Source organism: Rhipicephalus sanguineus, chromosome 11, assembly GCF_013339695.2.
Source record: "Rhipicephalus sanguineus isolate Rsan-2018 chromosome 11, BIME_Rsan_1.4, whole genome shotgun sequence".
In the NCBI taxonomy this organism is placed as follows: Eukaryota; Metazoa; Arthropoda; class Arachnida; order Ixodida; family Ixodidae; genus Rhipicephalus; species Rhipicephalus sanguineus.
This window is the reverse complement of record NC_051186.1, coordinates 144,741,045-144,761,737: the sequence shown is the minus strand read 5'-3', so window position 1 is coordinate 144,761,737 and position 20,693 is coordinate 144,741,045. Positions and strand designations below refer to the sequence as shown.

General features: G+C 46.4%; 2 protein-coding genes across 2 annotated transcripts in view; both read left to right on the top strand.

Annotated features, from left to right (window-relative positions):
* The window catches only part of LOC119375614 (histone H2A), a 372,224-nt gene that overhangs the window by 86,903 nt on the left and 264,628 nt on the right, over positions 1-20,693 (top strand). The gene's annotated exons all lie outside the window — the stretch shown is intronic.
* Positions 1-20,693, top strand: part of LOC119375608 (coiled-coil domain-containing protein 9B) — a 239,555-nt gene that overhangs the window by 47,921 nt on the left and 170,941 nt on the right. The window contains exon 3 of the mRNA XM_049411272.1: positions 14,572-14,610. Within this exon, the coding sequence (XP_049267229.1) occupies positions 14,572-14,610 (39 nt within the window). The remainder of the gene's footprint in view (positions 1-14,571; positions 14,611-20,693) is intronic.

Sequence of the window (20,693 nt, the reverse complement as noted above, 5' to 3'; positions counted from 1 at the left end):
TTACTCACTACTACGAGCACGACGACTACGAGGGACGAACGGGTGCCGCCTTAAGGAGCTTCGCCCCTAAAAGGCAATGGGGAGGAGGGGGCGGGGTAACAAAGGGAGGCTTACTCCGAAACTACGTTCAAGGAATACTAGAGCTCGCCGTTGTGGGAATACTCATTTATCGAGCAGGTGGCCTGCCCTTCCCTCTTTCACCCTCCTCTTACCAACAACACTGATACGTGTTCCCCAATGTTTAGCGGAAATATGCGTTTTCTTCATCATCAAACCAATACTGTTCATTCATTAAGTGGCAGCGCCAACCCAAGACAATGAACGAGAATGGAATGCAAGGGACCAGACAAGCGCCGACTCGTTGCTCAGTTTACTGCGGAAAGGCAGTTACATGAATATGCAAACTCTAGTAGCGCACGTGAGCAAGGCCATACAAAAAAAAGGTATCACATTGTACAACCAATTTGCAAAATAAAGTATTTTGTCTACAAAAACCACAAAATAATCACGTGACACTGCCACAGGAAAATTCTTCGTTAGTAAGCTTTACGGCTCGCTTACGCAGTTATCTGAACGTCTCCTGATATGTAAGGCATCTGTTATATTACGTGCAATTTTGTTTCTGTAAGCAAAGAACGTCTTTGAATCAGGCCAAACTGGCTCACAAATTTGACACTCTTTTGCAATGATCAGCTAAGTGTGAGTAATTAATTATTTTTGCCTGGTGGTTGTCCATGCTGTTTCAACCGGCTGTTATTATACCAGCCGGTCTAAACGATGTAAACATTATCGTAAGTTGGTGGCTACATGTAAACTACATCCAGCTGAATATCTTTTGTTTTAAGACGCAGAATTTTCGTTGTTTCTTTTGTCGTTTTTTATCGCCCGCACGGCAGATTCGTTTAAAGGTATCGGGGGCATTAAAACATTAAAGGTATCGGGGGCATTAATGCCGAAACGGCTGCTTGCGTCCGTGGAAAAAGCGATGTATACATAAGGCAGAGCAGTGATGCGTTTACGTTGCGGCTTGCGTGTCGTTTCTTACACTATTGTGCTGTGGTGCAACAGGTTTCATTATCTCAATTATTCTTTAAGCCACTCACAAGTAATGTTTTCCGCTAATCAAGCCGCTTTGAGTGGGTTAATTTGACGTGAAAATGCTAGATGCATTTTATAAGGGCACGATTTTTAACAAAGAACAAAAAATATAATTGCAGCACGAGGCTCCAATTACGTTTTTTATACTTTTATAATGGCCTGAGTTATTTTTAAGAAGTGATTTTATTGGTGTTAATTCATATGAGCAACAACGGTGTTTGGAGGTTAGCTGTGGTGACAAGTAAAGGAGATGTAATTCTTTATGCTGTGCAAGTTCATTTGCGAAACTAAAGTCGATGCCATTATCGCGGAACACTTTTAACGCATCAAGAACAATGCACCCTCGTACAGCTTTGACATAAATAATCAAATAATCATCTAAAAACCGAAAAACGTTTTAAGTAAACCATTTCCAATCTTTCTGTAAACTCTGGCCAAGCAAATAGCCCTGAACATTGAGGCAAACGTCGAGCCAGTACATAACCCATAATTCTGCACATACGTGGCGCTTTCGTATCTGATAAATATATATTTTACATCGGAAGCTACAATTTCAAACAATGTTTTAGCAGATCTTGTGCCATTATTTCCGAACTTGTCTTTATCATTATCATCACAGATACTCAATATGCAGCTGTTAGCTAGTGTGAAGAATCGAGTAGTAGAAGTGCATGTATAGTGAAAACACCACAACCCACTGGATTTTTTTCTCTGAAATGCCTGACGACCACTTCAGAATTCGGTATGACAAGTGGGTCGCAGATCTTTAGCCTCGAAAGCTGATTCTGAATAAAGCGTGCTATATGTTGTCGCCACGTGGTTCTTTTGTCGCCACGTGGTTCTTTGAGTAAAAGTGGCTCTAAATGGCCTTGTTTTTGCGCTTTTTGCAAGAAAATTACACTTCAAGTTCAATATGAATGTTTTCATTGGTTTATGGGGTTTAACTTCCGAAAGCGACTCAAGGTATGAGTGATGCCTTAGTGGAGAGCTTCGGATAATTTCGACCGCCTGGAGCTCTTTAATATGTGCAGAAATCGCACAGTATACGGGTCTCTAGCTGTTTAATTGCCTCCATAGAAATGCGAGCCCGGCCGTGGTTGAATCTGCGTCGTTCGGGTTAGTAGCCTTCCACCATAACCATTAAGCCATTGCGGCGGCTCTTCAAGGTGCATATTTCTTGTTTTCTTAACCGAAGAATACAGACGTTCTGAAGTGATCAACTTAAGTAATTCCACAGCGTGATGCTTAACCTTCTGCAGTCTGTCGTCTATTTTCCCTTTTTTTTATTGGCATCACCATGGTTTTATACAAAACATGTCATGCGACATTAATGCACAAAGCCGCCTTCTTTTTACTAGCAGTGATAATACGCCTAGAAGCGAGATCAACCTTTCGGGGCGTTGTCCATCGTCACCCCAGCTATCGCAAAATGCATCTAGCATTTTCACGTTAAATTAACAGATTCAAATAGGCTGGATTGATAAGATAATAAATACTGCTGAACCAGAGCACTCTAGTGTAAGAAGCGATACGCAACGTAAGCGCGTCACTGTTCGCCTCATATACAGTCGGCGTCAAAAGTTTAGAGACGACTAAGTCTGCATCTGACAAAACTTTGAATTTAGTGATTTGTGAGTGGATTCGGTCGAAATACACAGTACATGTTGTTAGCACATTTTTAACACTGCGGAAATCTAAATTCAACGGTGCCTGCCAAAGCAATCGGAATATTCAGCTTTTACATATGTTTCATGGTCCACAAACTTTTGACGCTGGCTGCACATGTATACATCTCATTTTCCACGGAGTTAAGCACGCAAGCAGCCGTTTCGGCATTAACGTTTGTTTTTAATGCCCCCGATACCTTTAAACGAATCTGCCGTGCGGGCGATAAAAAAAACGACAAAAGAAACAACGAAAATTGTGCGTCTTAAAACAAAAGATATTCAGCTGGATGTAGTTTACATGTAGCCACCAACTTAGGATAATGTTTACATCGTTTAGGACCGGCTGGTATAATAACAGCCGGTTGAAACAGCATGGACAACCACCAGGCAAAATAATTAATTACTCACACTTAGCTGATCATTGCAAAAGAGTGTCAAATTTGTGAGCCAGTTGGCCTGATTCAAAGATGTTCTTTGCTTACAGAAACAAAATTGCACGTAATATAACAGAAGCCTTACATATCAGGAGACGTTCAGATAACTGCGTAAGCGAGCCGTAAAGCTTACTAACGAAGAATTTTCCCGTGGCAGTGTCACGTGATTATTTTGTGGTTTTTGTAGACAAAATACTTTATTTTGCAAATTGGTTGTACAATGTGATACCTTTTTTTTGTATGGCCTTGCTCACGTGCGCTACTAGAGTTTGCATATTCGTGTAACTGCCTTTCCGCAGTAAACTGAGCAACGAGTCTGCGCTTGTCTGGTCCCTTGCATTCCATTCTCGTTCATTGTCTTGGGTTGGCGCTGCCACTTAATGAATGAACAGTATTGGTTTGATGAAGAAGAAAACGCATATTTCCGCTAAACATTGGGGAACACGTATCAGTGTTGTTGGTAAGAGGAGGGTGAAAGAGGGAAGGGCAGGCCACCTGCTCGATAAATGAGTATTCCCACAACGGCGAGCTCTAGTATTCCTTGAACGTAGTTTCGGAGTAAGCTTCCCTTTGTTACCCCGCCCCCTCCTCCCCATTGCCTTTTTTTCTGGCCGGTCGTGTTGCCAGAAAATGCCCTTTCTATCTCCACAGCCTAAGGACGGTCAAACGGAGCTTTCGGAGTCGCGCTCGATTATACCCCGCGCACGTGCTCTCGGAGGCTTGCTCGGTACTTCGGCGAATATAATTCACAGCACCACTGCCTGCCTTCCTTCTTTTTTTTTTTTGGACCAGCCGCTGAAGGTTGACTAAAAGGTAACTTGTTCTGCACGCTTTGTGGGACCACGGCCGGGCTAGACTGCACGTGCGCGCTCAAGCGCGCACGTGCAGTCTAGCCCGGCCGTGGTGGGACGAAAGATGCCAGTTTGAATGACACAGAACAGACTCCTGTCTCTGAGAAAAAGATGGGAGAATTTGAAGACCCCTCGCTTTGCTGAAGAGCTGATGGCCCTGGGAGTGGGGAGGAAACTTTAGCTCGCTTCCATAAAGGCAGCAGTTGCTTTAGCAAAATAGTTGAGGCTTGTGCTCGTCGGTGCCTATTTGAAAGATGCAGGACGCAGAAGAAATCTTTTCTAGAAAGCCTGTTTCGCTCTTAACAAAAGCGCTGGGCTGTGTGAGGGGTGCTTCCCTAGTCTCGGATTGGGATGGACACAGCGACCACCTGAAAAAATTCTACGTTCTGAAAAATGGCCTTCGGTGAGGTGAAAAGCGGGGGGGGGTTGGGTTGGCTTATAGCTTTGGGGGGGGCGATTGCCCAATCGCCCCCCCCCCCCCTGGATCCGCCACTGGACGGTACCGAGTCCTACGCTGCTTGCGTCGGTGTGTATTTCCGTATCGGCGCAATCGTCGAAATGCGCAAGTATGGGTGGCGTCTGCAGGCGTCGTTTAAGTTCCCCAAATGCTTGCAGTTGCTCCGTTTCCCACCTGAATTCCACGTTAGTCTTCGTGAGAAGCGTCAGTGGTTCGGCGATGCGTGAAAAGTTTTTGACGAAGCGTCTGTAATAGGCGCATAAGCCGAGAAATCGGCGCACGGCCTTCTTGTCGGTGGGAGGCGCGAAGTCGGCGATGGCAGCTGTTTTCCGCGGGTCTGGGCGCACTCCAGACTTGCTGATCACATGACCCAGAAACAAGAGCTCGTTGTACGCGAATCGGCACTTTTCTGGCTTCAGGGTCAGTCCAGAGGCCTTGATTGCTTGCAGTACTGCCTCAAGTCGCCGGAGATGCTCGTCGAAGGTCGAGGAAAACACGACGACGTCGTCAAAATACACAAGGCACGTCTGCCACTTTAATCCGGCCAGCACGGTGTCCATGACGCGCTGGAACGTCGCAGGTGCCGAGGAAAGACCGAAAGGCATGACCTTGAACTCAAAGAGGCCGTTGTTATAAAAGCGGTATTTTCTCGGTCTCTTTCGTCTACTTCGATCTGCCAATAGCCGGTCTTGAGGTCCATCGACGAAAAGTACATCGCGTTGTGAAGTCGATCCAGGGTGTCGTCTATTCGTGGGAGGGGGTACACGTCCTTCTTCGTGATTTTGTTCAGGCGCCGATAATCAACGCAGAAGCGCAGTGTCCCGTCCTTCTTCTTCACTAACACCACGGGTGACGCCCACGGACTCTTGGACGGCTGGATGATGTTGTCGCGCAGCATCTCGCCGACTTGTTTCTTTATCGCGTCGCGCTCTCGAGTCGAAACTCTGTAGGGGCTCTGACGGAGGGGCCTCGCACTTTCCTCCGTTATAATTCGGTGTTTCGCCACCGGACTTTGTCGAATTCGTGATGACGACGAGAAGCAGTCCTTGTATTGCAGGAGCAGGGTTTTCAGCTGGTCTTGCTTGGCCTTCGGAAGGCTCGGGTTGACGTCGAAATCTGGTCCGGGACCTCGATTCGTCGAAGCAGGTTCGGCAGCATCGAAGAGGGCGAAAGCATTGCTGGCGGCCACACATTCGTCGATAGGCGACCGTCGTACCAATGTTGAGGTGCCTATATTCGTGGCTGAAGTTTGTCAGCACTACCTTTGCTTTACCGTCACGCAGTTCGGCTATACCTCTTGCGACGCAAATTTGACGGTTCAGGAGTAATTGCTGATCGCCCTCGATGACGCCTTCAAGGCTCGCAAGTTTTTCGGTGCCGACGGAAATAATGACGCTGGAGCGTGGCGGAACGGTCACCTGCTCTTCTATCACATTCAATGCATGGTTCCCTGGCGTCGCTTGGGGCGGGAGCGCTTTGTCTGAGGTTAGCGTTATCGACTCAGACCTCAGGTCGATGACGGCGCCGTGGTCACTTAGGAAGTCCATTCCAAGTATCACATCCCTAGAGCAATTTTGTAGGATTACAAAGCTCGCAGGATAAGTCCGGTTATTGATGGTGACTCTCGCCCTGCAGACACCAATCGGCGTTATCAGGTGGCCTCCGGCTGTCCGGATTTCGGGTCCACTCCAAGCGGTCTTTACTTTCTTCAGCTTGGTGGCGAACGGTCCACTGAAGACAGAATAGTCGGCTCCAGTGTCGACGAGAGCTGTGACGCTGTGGCCGTCGATAAGAACGTCGAGGTCGCTAGTTCGTCGTCTCGCGTTGCAGTTAGGTCGTGGCGTGGGGTCATGGCTGCGTCGGTTTGTTCTGCTGCTTCCCCGTTGCGTCGTCAGGTCTACTTCGGTCCGCGAGGTTTCATCGGCAGGGCTTTGTCTGCTTCGCGTCGTGTTCTGCAGGTCTCCTCGCGTTGTCGTCGTCGGCGGCCGCGGAGGATCTTCGGCATTTCGTCGTGCAGCAACCGCACCTCCATCGGTTGCTGCCCTTAGTTTCCCGGATACGGGCTAGGCGACCGGCCCCGGTTTGGGCCAGTGTACTGCCGGAGGTGCGGTGACATGTAGCGGCTGGGCGACGGCGAGCGGGAACGTCGTCGTTCTTGCCACTGTGTTCCGGTGAGGTAGTCGTCGATGTCGCGAGGCCGTTCGCCTGGCTGCGGGCGCGGCGCGTTGACGGCAAATCCTCGTAGCCCCATCTGACGGTACTGGCAGCGGCGGTACGTGTGGCCGGCCTCCCCGCAGTGGTAGCAGAGCGGGCGGTTGTCAGGGGCACGCCAAACGTCGGTCTTTCGGGCTGTGTAGCGTTGGTCTGCAGGCGGGCGGGATGGCGTCGGAGGTGGCGGCGGTGTCTGGCGACGGAAGTGCGGCGGCACGGGGCGTTGGTGATTGCGGGGAATGGCGACAGCATGGCGTGCAACGGCAGCATAGCTCATCCCTTCCGGCTCAGGTTGCGACGGTGGGGCAACTCCTAGCGAATGCTGAAGTTCCTCGTGAACGACGTCGGCTATAGAATGGACCTGGGGTAGCGATGCAGGAAACATCCTTCGCAGCTCTTCGCGCACGACCGCCCTGATCGTCTCACGTAGGTCGTCGGAGCCCGACACATGTGCTTTCCCGTAGTTCGTCGTCGGCATGCGGCGGTTGTACTGTCTTGTGCGGATTTCTAGGGCCTTTTCGATTGTGGTGGCCTCCGAAACGAATTCCGAGACTGTCTTCGGCGGGTTGCGCACAAGTCCGGCGAAAAGTTCTTCCTTCACTCCCCGCATCAAGAAGCGAACTTTCTTTTCTTCGGACATGGCGGGCTCGGCATGGCGAAATAAGCGAGTCATTTCTTCGGTGTACAGTCCGATGGTCTCATTGGGGAGCTGTACGCGGGTCTCGAAGGGTTTCAGCCCTTTCTTTCCGGATGGCACTCGTGAAGGTGTTCAGAAATCCGGTGCGAAAGAGGTCCCATGATGTTAGCGTGGACTCTCGATTCTCGAACCAGGTCCTTGCGCCATCTTCAAGCGCGAAGTAGACATGTCGTAGCTTCTCGTCGCGGTCCCTGTTGAACGTGGAGACCCGGTCGTATGCCTCCAGCCAGCTTTCTGGATCCTCGCATGGTGATCCGCGGAATGTCGGCGGCTCCCTCGGTTGGTGCATGACGACCGCTGTAGGCGTCACAGCGGCTGTCATTGTGGCTGTTGTCTTCTTCGTTGTGATCCTGGTGTTGTCCGGTAGGAGTTCGTATTGAGGGAGTAGTCCTTTCAGTCTGCGGCTGGCTCGACTGTCGCTGATGGTGTCGGTGTCTCCTTCACGGCATGGGCTGGGTTCACGGCTTGACGGGGGCGTCCGGAACATGAACGAGCAGCACCTCCACCAGATGTCACGTGGTCGTGACGTCGATGAAGACAGCAGCTGGCGTGTTAAAGATGGAACTGTTTATTTGGCCGAACTTGTGGCCGGGAAACTGAAAGTTAATTTACAGCAATACCCACGGTATTCTCTGATAGCGGCGGACAGAGCGTCGAGCGTCGAAAAACTGACAAGCAGTCAAGCGCGCCGGCTTTTATACAGACGCTATCGAACTTTCCAGCGATATCGCTGTTGGCGGCGTTATCTCTCGACAAAGCTGGAACATTCTCGTGCGGCGTGCAATCTTAACGGATTGTTCCAAAACAATTGCGAAGCTTCCTACACATCACGGCGAGGCCTGCGCAGCGCGTTGCCCACAGTCTTTGTGGGCGAAGCTTCAACTCATGAAATATAAGACTCGCGGCAATACCGTCCACACAAAGCAAAAAAAGAACGCTTGCAGTCACTTACCAATAAATATATAGCTCAAGCGAAAAAAGGGTTAGAGAACAAACGCGCTATGCAAAATTATATTTTGCATACAGCATATTGCGAAGTTGTAAATGACGCTCATCAATTGGTGCGTGCCACGCCTCTCTTCTTTTGTCCTACACATCTTATCACCACCCTCTATTTATGCACTGTGGCAAAATCAACGCTAAAGAAAGACAGCTTAGACTTTCTCGGTATAAGTTTCATATGACTTGCGGCAACTGAATTTCGTGAAATATATAGGCCACGCCGGGGCTTCTCAGCAAGTCCCTTCTAAGCAAGTCCATTCGACTGTGGAAATCGAGGGCTCGATGTAATGTGCTGGAACTCGTACCTGGGTGCAAAAACAGCAAATTCGTGAGAGGCAAACTGGGGACTGTTGTCGCTACATACTTCCAATGGAATACCGTAACGGGCAAAGATGCCACTGAGTTTCTCAACAACAGCACGAGATGTGGTGTCGTTTAGCTTTTCGACTTCGGGGAAGTTCGAGAAGGCATCATACACATATCAGCATCATACACATCGATATTTTCCGGCATGCTGGAAAATATCGATGCCGACCCTGTACCAAGCATAATGCGGCGTTTCTCGAATCAGAAATGGCTCCCATTGTTGTTGGTACGCATATTTCTTGCAGACAGCACAACCTTTGAGCATCCTGTCGATGTCGGCGTTGAGTCCGGGCCAGAAGACTAGCTGACGAGCTCTTGTTTTAGTCTTATTTAAACCCTAGTGGCCCTCTTGTATCCGTTGAATCATTTCCGCCCTCATCGATTTCGGTATGACTACTTTAGTCCCTTTTAACACAATGCCTTCTACCACTGATAATTCCGCCGCGAATGGCTTCATCCTGCCGACCAAGCTACAGTCTTCTCTTATGAATCGTACGACTGACTGAAGATCAGGATCTTTCTCAGTGGCCTCAACAAGCCGACTCACTGTTTTGCTGCTCACCATATCCGTGACCACACCCACTGCATGGACCTCTACGTCGTCTTGGGAGGGTCCGATGTCCCTTGGTTTTCTGGGAGCCCTTGATAACATGTCGGTAAGCAGCAACTCTTTTCCTGGAACAAAGTGAAGGGCATAATCATACTTCAACAAGCGCAGAAAAACACGTTGAAGCCTTGGCGGCATATCGCCGATTCCTTTCGACGCAATCGCTAAAAGTGGGCGGTGATCTCTCTCGACAAAAATTTTTCGGTCGTAGACAAAATAGTGAAATTTTTCACATCCAAATGTTATTCCCATTGTTTCTTTTTCTATTTGCGAGTATCTTTGCTCTGTGTCAGTCATGACACGCGACGCGTAGGCCACAGGACGCCAGCTGTCTCCGTGACGTTGCAACAGTGCAGCTCCTAGTCCATCTTTTGATGCGTCCGTGCTGATCTTGGTTTCCCTGGCTGGATCGAAAATAGCGAGTACAGGTGTGCTGCTTAGAACTGTGCAGATAGCTGCCCACTCGGCGGTGTGTTTTTCTGTCCACTCGAAGATTGTGTCTTTTTTTATAAGACCTCGCAACAGCTTTGTCTTGTCAGTAAGATGCGGGATATACTTCCCAAAGTAATTTGCCACACCAAGCATTCTCTGAGCCGCCCGCTTATCACTCGGGCGCGGCATTTCTGCTATTGACGCACTGAATGCGGGATTCGGCTTTATCCTGTCTTGACTGATGATGTCACCCAAGAACTCAACCTCTGTGCATGCAAACTTGCATTTGGCTGCATTAAACGTCAGTCCCGCATTCTTTGCTAGTTCTAGCGCCCCACGAAGACGCTCGTCGTGTTCTGCCCGGGTAGCACCCCATACCAGGACGTCATCGACATACACGCGCACGCCTGTTGCTCGATCGAAAATTGAACTCAACGTTTTTTGAAACACTTCAGGCGCTGACGCAATGCCAAACGGCAGTCTCAAGAAACGGTAACGCCCAAAAGGAGTAGCGAACGTACAGATGCTTGATGTGGCCGGATCCAGTGGAACCTGATGGAACCCCGAGTTTGCATCGAGGCGAGAGAAATATTTAGCACCCGCATGTTGTGCTTCGATGTCGTCTCGCTTCGGCATCTGATAGTGCTCGCGCTTCAGGCACTGGTTAATGTTCCTAGGGTCCATGTAAACCCGCAGTTTGCCATCTCTTTTCCTGACAATGACGAGAGGACTCACCAAATCTGTTGGTTCGCTGATCCTTTCAATGATGTGGGCTTCTTCCATGCGTTGCAGCTGCGCCCGCAGTGGTTCCTTGAGTGCCAAGGGGACGCGTCGCGCTGGCTGTATCACTGGTATGGAATCTTCGCGCAGGACCATCCTGTATGGGCGGGCTACACAACCGGTACCTTGGAAAAGCTGCAGGAATTCTTGGAGCACTTTGTCAGAGCTTTGGGCATCCACTGTGTCGATTGAACGCACCACCAGTCCCAGCGCCTCCGTTGCGTGTTGTCCCAGTATCGCTTGTTTGCTCTTCTTGACTATGAAAAAGGTAAATGTGCCGGACTTGTCATTCATGACCACTGGCAAGGTTGCCACGCCGAAGTGTTTAATGACGTCGCCACTGTACGACCGAAGGACAGAGCTGCTGGGCTTCAGGTCACCATTCGCTTGGAATTTGCGAAAGACAGAGTACGGCAGCAAGTTGGCCTGGGATCCAGTGTCCACTTTCAAAACAACCTGCTGGTTGGCTACTTTGGCTGCGACCATCCAGTCAGCTGTCCTTTCAACGGCGCACAGTCTGACATTGAGGATGTTGAAGTCGTTCTCATCGTGTAATACGGCACCGACGGCAGGCTCTTTCCGGCAGCACGCCGCGAAGTGATTGGCACCCTTGCACGCGAAACATGTCTTCCCGAACGCCGGGTATTTGTTACGGTCGTGCGTTCGATTGCACCTACCGCATGTGAACCGTTGACGCTGTTTCACGGCCGCTACGTGCCTATCAGCTTGGGCCCAGGTCTCTTCTGGTGAGCTGGCACTTCGGCCGCTTTGCATATCTGTTCTGCCTTGAGCAGCGTGAGGTCTTTGACTTTGAGCATCTTTTCGCGTAACTTCGGGTTATTCGTGCCAAATACTATTTGGTCACGAATCATAGAGTCACTCAATGCTGAGAAGTTGCAAGTCTGAGCTAGCTTCCGCAGGTCGCGCAGGAATTGTTCAAAAGGTTCGCCTTCGGCTTGACTCCTTGAACGAAACGCATACCTCTCGTAGACTTCATTCTGTTGCTCCTGACAGTACGCTTCAAACTTGCTCACAACTGTTGCATAGTCATCCTTGTCTTCTTCCGCCGCAAAAGTGAAGTTGTTAAATACCTCCAGCGTGTCATCTCCAGCAACACTCAGCAGCAGCGCCGTGTTAGCAGCCTCCGTCCGTGGTTCTTTGGTTGACGCTGTTGCCTTCAGGAAGAGCTCGAACTTCTGTTTAAACAACGCCCATTTCTTTGCGATGTTCCCGGACAGAAGCAGCTGATCGGGTGGCTTGAGGAGTTCCATTTTTCTGGCTTACTGGCGTAACGCCTCTTCGTTCCTTCAAGCCATTTCACGGTAGGCCAACAATCGGCCCACTTCTGACACCATGTATCAGTCAGCTAAAGCAGGAACAGAAAGAACGTTTATTGATAGCAGCTGTTAGGTTTTATAGTGGCTGGCACGTGCAAGCAAGTGTAGGCGTTGACGTCAGCAGTTGGTGGGAGAAGACGCTAGTACGCACAGCGCATGCGTATCTTGCACGATATAGTTTCGTGCGTCGTTCTTTGTGTGTGAGCAGAGCGCTTTAAGTGTCGAGCTGTGGCAGTTAGTTCGCGCTCGTCTTGTGTGTGTTCTTTTCTGCGTCCTTTGTGCTTGAGCACCGCGCTGGAAGTTTCGAGCTGCTTGCCGTTCTTTGCGTTACATTCCAATTTGTTGCTATCGCATTCATTGCATCGCCGTGGCGGCGAAACCGTGACTTCTGTAATGTGAATATCTTACTAAATCGGCGACCCGCCACGATGGTCTCGTGGTTATGGTGCTCGGCTGCTGACCCGAAGGTTGCGGGATCGAATCCCGGCCGCGGCGGCCGCATTTTCGCTGGAGGCGAAAAGGCTTGAGGCCCGTGTACATAGATTTAGGTGCACGTTAAAGAACCCAAGGTGGTCGAAATTTCCGGAGCCCTCCAATACGGCATCCCTCATAATCATATTATGGTTGGGGACATTAAACCCCAACATTAATCACTTAATCGGCGCATTTTGTAGTGCCATTTGATTTCGTACCTTCAAATACAAGTTATGAATAGTTGCTGTCCGGTAACCATTTGTTTATTGAAAGGAATGAGAGGTTTTTATGAACAACCTTCCATGGAAGAGTTCCGGGGTGGAAGGGAGGGGGGTGTAGGGGTGGTGGATTCGCGCTCACATTCATCTGGCTCACTTGCGCTCTCATTTATCGAAATCTTGCCCATTCAGGCTCACTCGGACTCAACCTCTCCGAAAATTTACTTAGCCAGGCTCACTCGGTCTAAGAAATCACGATTTTCCTCAACAGGACTCACTCGCGCTAAAACTCACCAAAATATAACTCAGCCGGACTCACTCGGATTTAGACTTACGGCTCGATCTTAGTCTGAGTGAGTCGGCCCATGGGTGAGGTTGTCGACCTATCCACAGATTAAACAAATTTGTACCGCTGGACGCACGGGCCGCCAGAAGCATTGATAATTCCCCATGTACTCCATTTCTGCGTATATGAGTTTGTTTTCACAATAAACAATGCAGTTGGCAGTCAGTGCTAGTTCTGCGTGCATCTCGTCTGTGTTCATATTGCGCTGTTTTTAACAATCGGTACGTACCAACTGGCTCGCATTCACACGCTATTTGATAAATGGATTTTAGTCACGATATTATTATTCTCTGCGAAAGTGGTTTTAGATTTGCGGTTGCGAACAAACCGGAAGCACCTGACTGGCTTGAGTAATCTGTATATAAATATGACTGTTTATGTTTTCTTTTATTAACTTGCTTTTTCTTTATGCCGATTCATACCCGTGTTTCACAGGCACTCTAGAAAGGCCATCCAATCGCAACTTTATCGACTCTCACTGGAGTTGTGACACTGCTACAAAATATTTCTGAATGACTGTGAGTAGCATCAGATTCTGCATATTAATTTGAACCGGGATTAACTTCAGCATCACCGGATGTTAGTAACAGTAGCTTGAATATGTTGTAACAGCCATCAATCATGACAACAAGAAAGCGTCGAGTTGGCATCATAGTCGCATCATTGTTCCATAAAGAATAATATCTGTCACTAACGTGCACAACGAAAAGAGAAGGATTGAGTATCGGCCCATACCACCAGGTATACGAAGGCGTGCCAGATTATGTAATGGTGAGTGCTTTCTTGCAGTGCTGCGTAGCTGTGCTGGCATCAATCATGACTGGTACTTGCATAGCTTCTTCGTTCCAACAGTGACCAGCATTGTCCCATTTGTGGGCACATGCATGATGAAGCTGTTTGGCCATAATGCAAGCTTCACAAGGCCAAGAGCAGGAATAAGCATTTGGCGTCTGGCCACCAAGTTGAGCATAACCCTTTGCGACACGACGTTTTCATTTGGAGACGCCATTTACTATTGGCAAGGCACTGAGCTAACGGTAAATTAAGCATTCTTGTTGCCTAAACTGCCTGTATGCCACTTCTGTTCTAAAATATTTTGCTACATGCGATTGCTTTGGTGAAGACAGTGCCGTGTTTAACGAGACGTTGGACGTGGGGCATTTGAGCAGGAGCTTCAAAATATTTTTTTTTACCTCTTTAGGAATGCTTGCTCCCAGCAGATAACTATTGCATGAAATTTGAGTGGATCGTCTAATTTTTTAGGAAGAAGTGTGGCATGACTGACTGTTCAATAATTCGATAATTATTTACATTGTAATTACAATAAATTGCTGTAAAATGCACTATAAGTTATTCTAACACTTCCACTTGCTTCATATTTGGTCTGCAGAACCTTGGCATCAAAATGTGTAAACTTCACGCATTTTTAGACAGTCTGTCATAATGTGTGTCGCGAAGAGTTGTGTAGCCTCCCGTATGATATTTTTGGACTTAGTGCCTGTTTCCTTTATAAAATTGTCGCCCTTCTAATGTTTTTTTTTTTTCCATGCCTATAGTCCCCATGCTTGTCTAACTCCTTTTTTTTTTGTTCCAGAGGGACTCCCTGACCCACCGAATGCAGAGGCTTAGCACTGTAAGATCACTTTTTTAATATTGTCACGTGGTTGTGACGGTGAAGAAAGCAATATGCAGCCGGTAAAAATGAAACACTTTGTTGGGCGAACTCGCGCCGACCAAATGAGACAACACTCAAAGTACAGCGAAAGCGACAAGCACAGGCATCGATCGTCGGCGTCGGTTGGCCGCATTTGGCATCAAAGATTCCAGCGTTATCGCTGGTGGCCGCGTTAGTTCCAGAATGAACTGTATCGCGTTGTGTGCGCAGTCTTATCGGAAATAATCGGCAACGTTTCGGGACATTCCGGGACAACCTGCGCAAGGCAGTGGTTACGCGTGTAACGGGCCGGTTACACCAAAAAGAAAAAAAAAAAGTGCGTGTGGTAATACCTTACTATTTCATTAGTACTCAAGTAAAAATTTTATTTGGATATTTTGCGCATTACACATCTGTAAAGTAGCTCATTATAATTCAAAGTGTATTGGCAGTTCACAAAATTTATGCGTTAAAATGTTAAACTTAAAAAGACACGAAAGCTAAATCTAATGTGTAGAATTATGTTTTGAATGCAGAACACGCTGGATGTTTGTTTACTTTTTATTTTTTTGCAGGATAGTGCAGGCCCGTGTGCACCTAGGCAGGGGGGAATGAAGGAAGGGAATTTTCAAGGGCTGGTTTCTTTGTTTGAAATATATTGAGGGGTAAGATTATAAAACGGGAATCATTATATACAAGTATTGAGAAGGAAAAGCTAGTACACTTCGTCCTGAAAATAAGGCATCCGAAGTCAAGTAACCCTCTTGAGTCAGTACTGTTTAGGAATGATAATGGTGCTGTGTTTCATTCGTTGTATAGTACAAAGAAAAAATAAAAATGTGAAAGCGTTATTTCATTTTTGATACTGAAATAAAGAATCAGGTTTGGTTAGTCTAGTAGTTAATGAGTGTGCATATGGGCCACCTGGAACAAGTGTGCTATTTTTGAGGAGAAAAAGAGATTTAAGCCTTTCAAGTTTCTGCTGAAGTTGTAGTGTTGTGACGGCATGAGATTGCGTTGTGGTTGTTGGTGAGTCAGTTTGGTTTTACGGTACTTTGAAAAATAGCCATAACTGCCTTCTGCTGGATCATTTCAAGTGTGTTAATTGTGTGTTTCCTATTGGCATTGCAGATGGTGCTTGCCTATTCCACTTTTTGCCTAATGAATGATGCGCATGCATGAAGTTTTCGGGAGGCACTTTTTGTTTGAGAATACAAAGTTTGTGAAATGAGGCAGCACATAAACTAGAGATATCTTTTCTTGGTTATCTGCATGAGTTCTTCTTCATTTCGCTTCGTGCCCCCTTTTTACACCGCGAATAAATCTTATGAAGTTTAGCATTCAGAAGTTACTGGCCTTCTCAGAAAGCAAGCAATACGCGTTTGGAAAGAGGCGAAGGTGGTTCCACTACATAAGTCAGAAAGCAAACATTCTGTTACCAATTGCCGCTCTATTTCTTTCACTTGTATGCCTTGCAAGATTCTGGTCTTCTCAAATTTGGTGACCTTTCTCGATTCAAACTCGTGCTTTAACAAGTCGCAGCATGTATTTGAGAAATTTTTTTATGCGAAACGCAGTTGCTCTGTTTTACCCGTTTCTTACATGCCATTCTAGATTGGGGCTCATGGGTCGATTTTATTTTTTTTACCTTTCCAAGGCTTTTGACAAGATTAACCATCACCACACTAGCTTAGACCCTTAATATTGGAGGCGGCATTCTCACTTGGATTGAAGTTTTTAAGACCAATCGCTCACAATACGTTGTTGCCAATAATTCTAGTTCACCCTCGTGTCCCGTTACATCTGGGGTGCCTGAGGGCTCTGTGCTGTGCCCTTTACTTTTCCTAATTTATATTAATAACTTGTCCAAAGTTGTAACGTCTTGTATTCATTTCGCAGCCGACTGCGTTGTCTACTGTGAAATTTCTAGCAACGTCGAGGCTGGTTCTTCGCAAACTGACGTCACTAATATTCAGCGATGTGATGGCTGCGCGAATTGCGCCAAACTGTGGCTCCAAAAGACCAATCTTGCTACATCCTGTTATACTTTCGCTATTCTGCGCCAAACGTGGTGTTCTCATACTGCAAAAACGAAACTAATCACGCGAGGTCGATACGCCCAAGCACGCGTGCTATAAAATTACGAGCGACATCTTCTATCCTCATGTGCACACACCACGCTATAGTGGATGTAACCACGCGTAGACCAAGGAAAACGTGCGCTCTTGTGCAGTGTTGGTCGCGCTATCTTTTAAAGCATATACCGCTTATAACTAGGGCTCCGTGTTTTCGGTTTTATCTGAAAAAATCTCATAAACATATTCCGGTAAAAGTTTTGACAATTCGGATTTATCCGATAAACTTCGATTTCAAATGCTAATATGACCTGGTTCCGTTCTTTATCGAAAGGGCAAGTTCTAAGCGCTCATTGATACATCGTCTGGTATGACCGATTTAAAGTTTACCGCGCGTAGCTGTATTAGGCGACGTAGCTGTATTGTGCTCCGACTCCGCTTCCTACATGCAGAAGCTTCACAAGGACTTGCAAATCTCCAACCCCGAATTCAAGGCGCTTCACTTCAAAGATCCGTGCCACTTAGTCAACAACGCTCTCGAGGATTGAATCAGGACGAGCTCGTTTAACGTAGTTCACGATTTTGTTGTGCACTTTCTTACCCTGTTGAAGTGAAATCAAATCAAAATCTTTATTTGTCGCAAAAAAAAAAAAATACACGCGTTGGGGTTAGTATATACAGAAGGAGGTCCCATAGCACAAGGCTGAAAGGGGACCTCCTGTCAGAAAATAACGTGTTGATAAGTACAAAAAATGGCAACTAAAAAGCGTTAAGTAATATTCATAGTATTAAAGCAACGCAAACATGCAATAAAAAATGTCAGTAAAAATGGTAACAAAACAACGTCCAGTAATTATACAAAGCTATGAAAAGAACGAAACATACAATAAAAAATGGCAGTAGAATCGTGAGCAAAATGACGTTATTTAATAATATATAGCTATTGAAACAACTCCAATGTGCATGAGTAATAAATGTGAAAATAACGCACACAGTAATGGCTCTAAATGTAAGAGAACGCCGATATAGAAATACAGATGAGTTATGACTGCGAGATAATATGTTTAAGTTCTTTTTTAAAAGCTGCCAATGACAATTGTTTAGTGCTTAGTGGTATTGAATTCCAAAATTGAATAGCTGCAAATATGGTTGTATGTTTGCCGTAGTTAGTGCGTGCATGTGGGAGTAAAAAGTTGTTGTTTGAGGCAAACCTAGTAGGATTAGAGTTTAACAATTGAAATTTCTCCAAAACGTTGGTTGTTATGGTACCGTTAAGACATTTAAATACAAGAATCCCCAACTTATATTTGAATAAATTACACACTGTTAGTACACTATGTTGCTGAAAAAGTGGAGACGTGCAGGTGATCGGTGAACTGAATGTTAGTATGCGAATGGCTTGGTTTTGGAGACGTTGCAGTGGAAGGATATGAGATCGATAGGTATTCGCCCATGAAGTGATACAGTACGTGATATGACTGTGGATGAAGGCGTAGTAGAGTTTAAGCAAAGTCTGCAAGGTGAAGAATGGTCGTGCTTTAATTAATGTTCTGATACCATGAGCAATCCTCTGCCTTATAAGTGAAATGTGATGATGGTACTTGAGATGAGCATCTAGGACTACTCCCAAGAATGTGCACTTTGTAGCACTAAGATGGCTGTGGCCGTTGATAGTAATAGCGGATGTAGGTGAAAGAGCGTTATGACTGGAATGGAAGACAATGAATTGTGTTTTATTGGTATTAATTGTTAAACCATTAGCTGTGCACCAATTCTGAATGTTATAGAAGTCAGAGGACAATTTATTAGTTAGCGCATCGATGGACTTGTCTTCAGTAACTGTAGTTGTATCATCTGCGTACAGGAAAGGTTGACTGTGTGTTAAAATCGAGGTTGTCATTACGACTAGAGAGGTACGGGGGTAGAGAGGTACGGGGATCGATACCCAGCACCTCCACCAATATGATACGGGGTTGTTTGAGTATAAAAAATATGTATTTACAGAGAGGAATTAGTAAAAGAGTCAAGATGGCTGACCGCCACACTCGCGCGCCAGTCAGGCTCTTCAGCCCTTCGTCTTCCTTCACTTCCTCTCTGTAACAATATAGATTAAGAATAAAAGCGGACCCAGAATGGAACCTTGCGGGACACCTTTGTCAATAGATTTAAAAGTGCAGAGGATGTTAGAGACACAAACAGCTTGCTGTCTATTGGATAAGTAGCTATTAATCAGCTCCTGCGCACTACCTACGACACCTATTGAGTTAAGTTTAGCTAATAGTATATTATGAATTATAGAATCAAATGTTTTAGAGAGATCAATCAAGAGAGCTCCGGCAAAACAACCAGAGTCAAGAGCGTGTTTAATATAATCGGTAAAAGAGAGTAGTGCGAAACCTGTTGAATAGCCTGCACGAAAACCAAATTGTTGAGTGGATAAAATACGAAACTTAGATATTTAGATAATCGTTTTTCAATACACTTCTCTATGACTTAGCTGTATGACGAAAGAATGGCAATAGGTCGGTAGTTAACAATAGACGTTATATCGCCTTTTTTAAAGACTGGAATTATATTGGCCTTTTTAAGCTGCGAGGGGAAGATGCCAGTTTTAAACATAAGGTTAATGATATAGGCTAACGGGGTCGAGATCACGTGAGAGATGCATTTCAGGTGAATAGGCTGAATGTTATCGAGACCAGCACTTGCTATTTTCATGTGATTAATTATTCCCACCACCTCATCTGGGCCTGTTGGAAAGAGGTAAAATGACTGGAGACATTCCCTAATTGTTGGCGGGTAATCATGAGGCAAGAAGGAAGTGTTAGCACAGAAGTACTTGTTGAGGGAGTTCGCAATGTCGTCTGCATTTCTAAGAACACCCTCTGATGACTGTAATTCAGTTATAGCTGGCTGACTTAATGATCTCTTTAGAAATGAATTAATTGTTTTCCATTGATCTTTGCTGTTATTACCAGCATTTTGTATCCTGTTCGTATAATAATTTCGTTTAGCTTCTTCAAGGACTTTGTTAAGTAGGTTGCAGTACTTTTTATATCGCGATCGCAGGGCAGCATTGAAAGGCCGTTTCTTTAACTATTTATATAAATTGTATTTCCTTCGCAAGCTTTTCATTAAGCCCGCTGTGAGCCATGGGTTGTGAGGGGCCGGAAAGTTCTTGCGACATTTGACAAAGCTGGTAGAATCGTCTAAGCACTTTTTGATGGCAGATGAAAAAGAATTAAAAGCAGCTTCAGGATCACTAAGCAGTTCTAAAAAAGACCATTCTATGGCTTCTACACGCCATAGAATGGTCATAGAAAGTCGTCGCGGGAGCTGCGCCGTAAGTTTGGTCTTGTGTGCTTGGCCATGGGCATGTCTATCATGTCGCTGAAAACCGTATGTCCGTCGAGGTGGTTCTCTTTTTATGAAGCTCTAGAAGATATTTTGGACTACTGGCGCGCCATTTTGTCTTTCTTGAACAGCGACGAAGCCAAGGGAGCGAAGTGGGAGAAGCTCAAGAGTTTTATTTCATCGCCTGAAGCTGTGCACGACTGGCTCGTTAAGATGAGGTTTCTGAAGACCCATTCGTGCTCTGAATCATTAAGGAACATGAGGCAGGGAGTGTACCCTGGTGCACCAAGTTTATCCCATACTGAGCATGAGCTGCCCTGCGCGTTCGAAACCTATGCGCATATTTTTAAATTAGTGCTTCTTGAAACTGACGACATGAGCCAGCTCGTGACGCATTTTGCGAACTCTCAGTGCTATGAAATATATAACATTGTTGAACCCCTGTCGTTTTGGAGACTTCACAATGTCCAGTGGCCAGTGCTTTCTCGCTGCGCGCTGCGTCTTCTGGCGCTTTCTGTTTCTAGCATAGCATTGAAAGGGCATTTTTAGAGCTGAGGGTTGTCAATCGGAAGGAGCGAGCTTCGATCACTGACAGCAACCTCGCAAAGTATGCTTGCGTGTTTTACAATAACC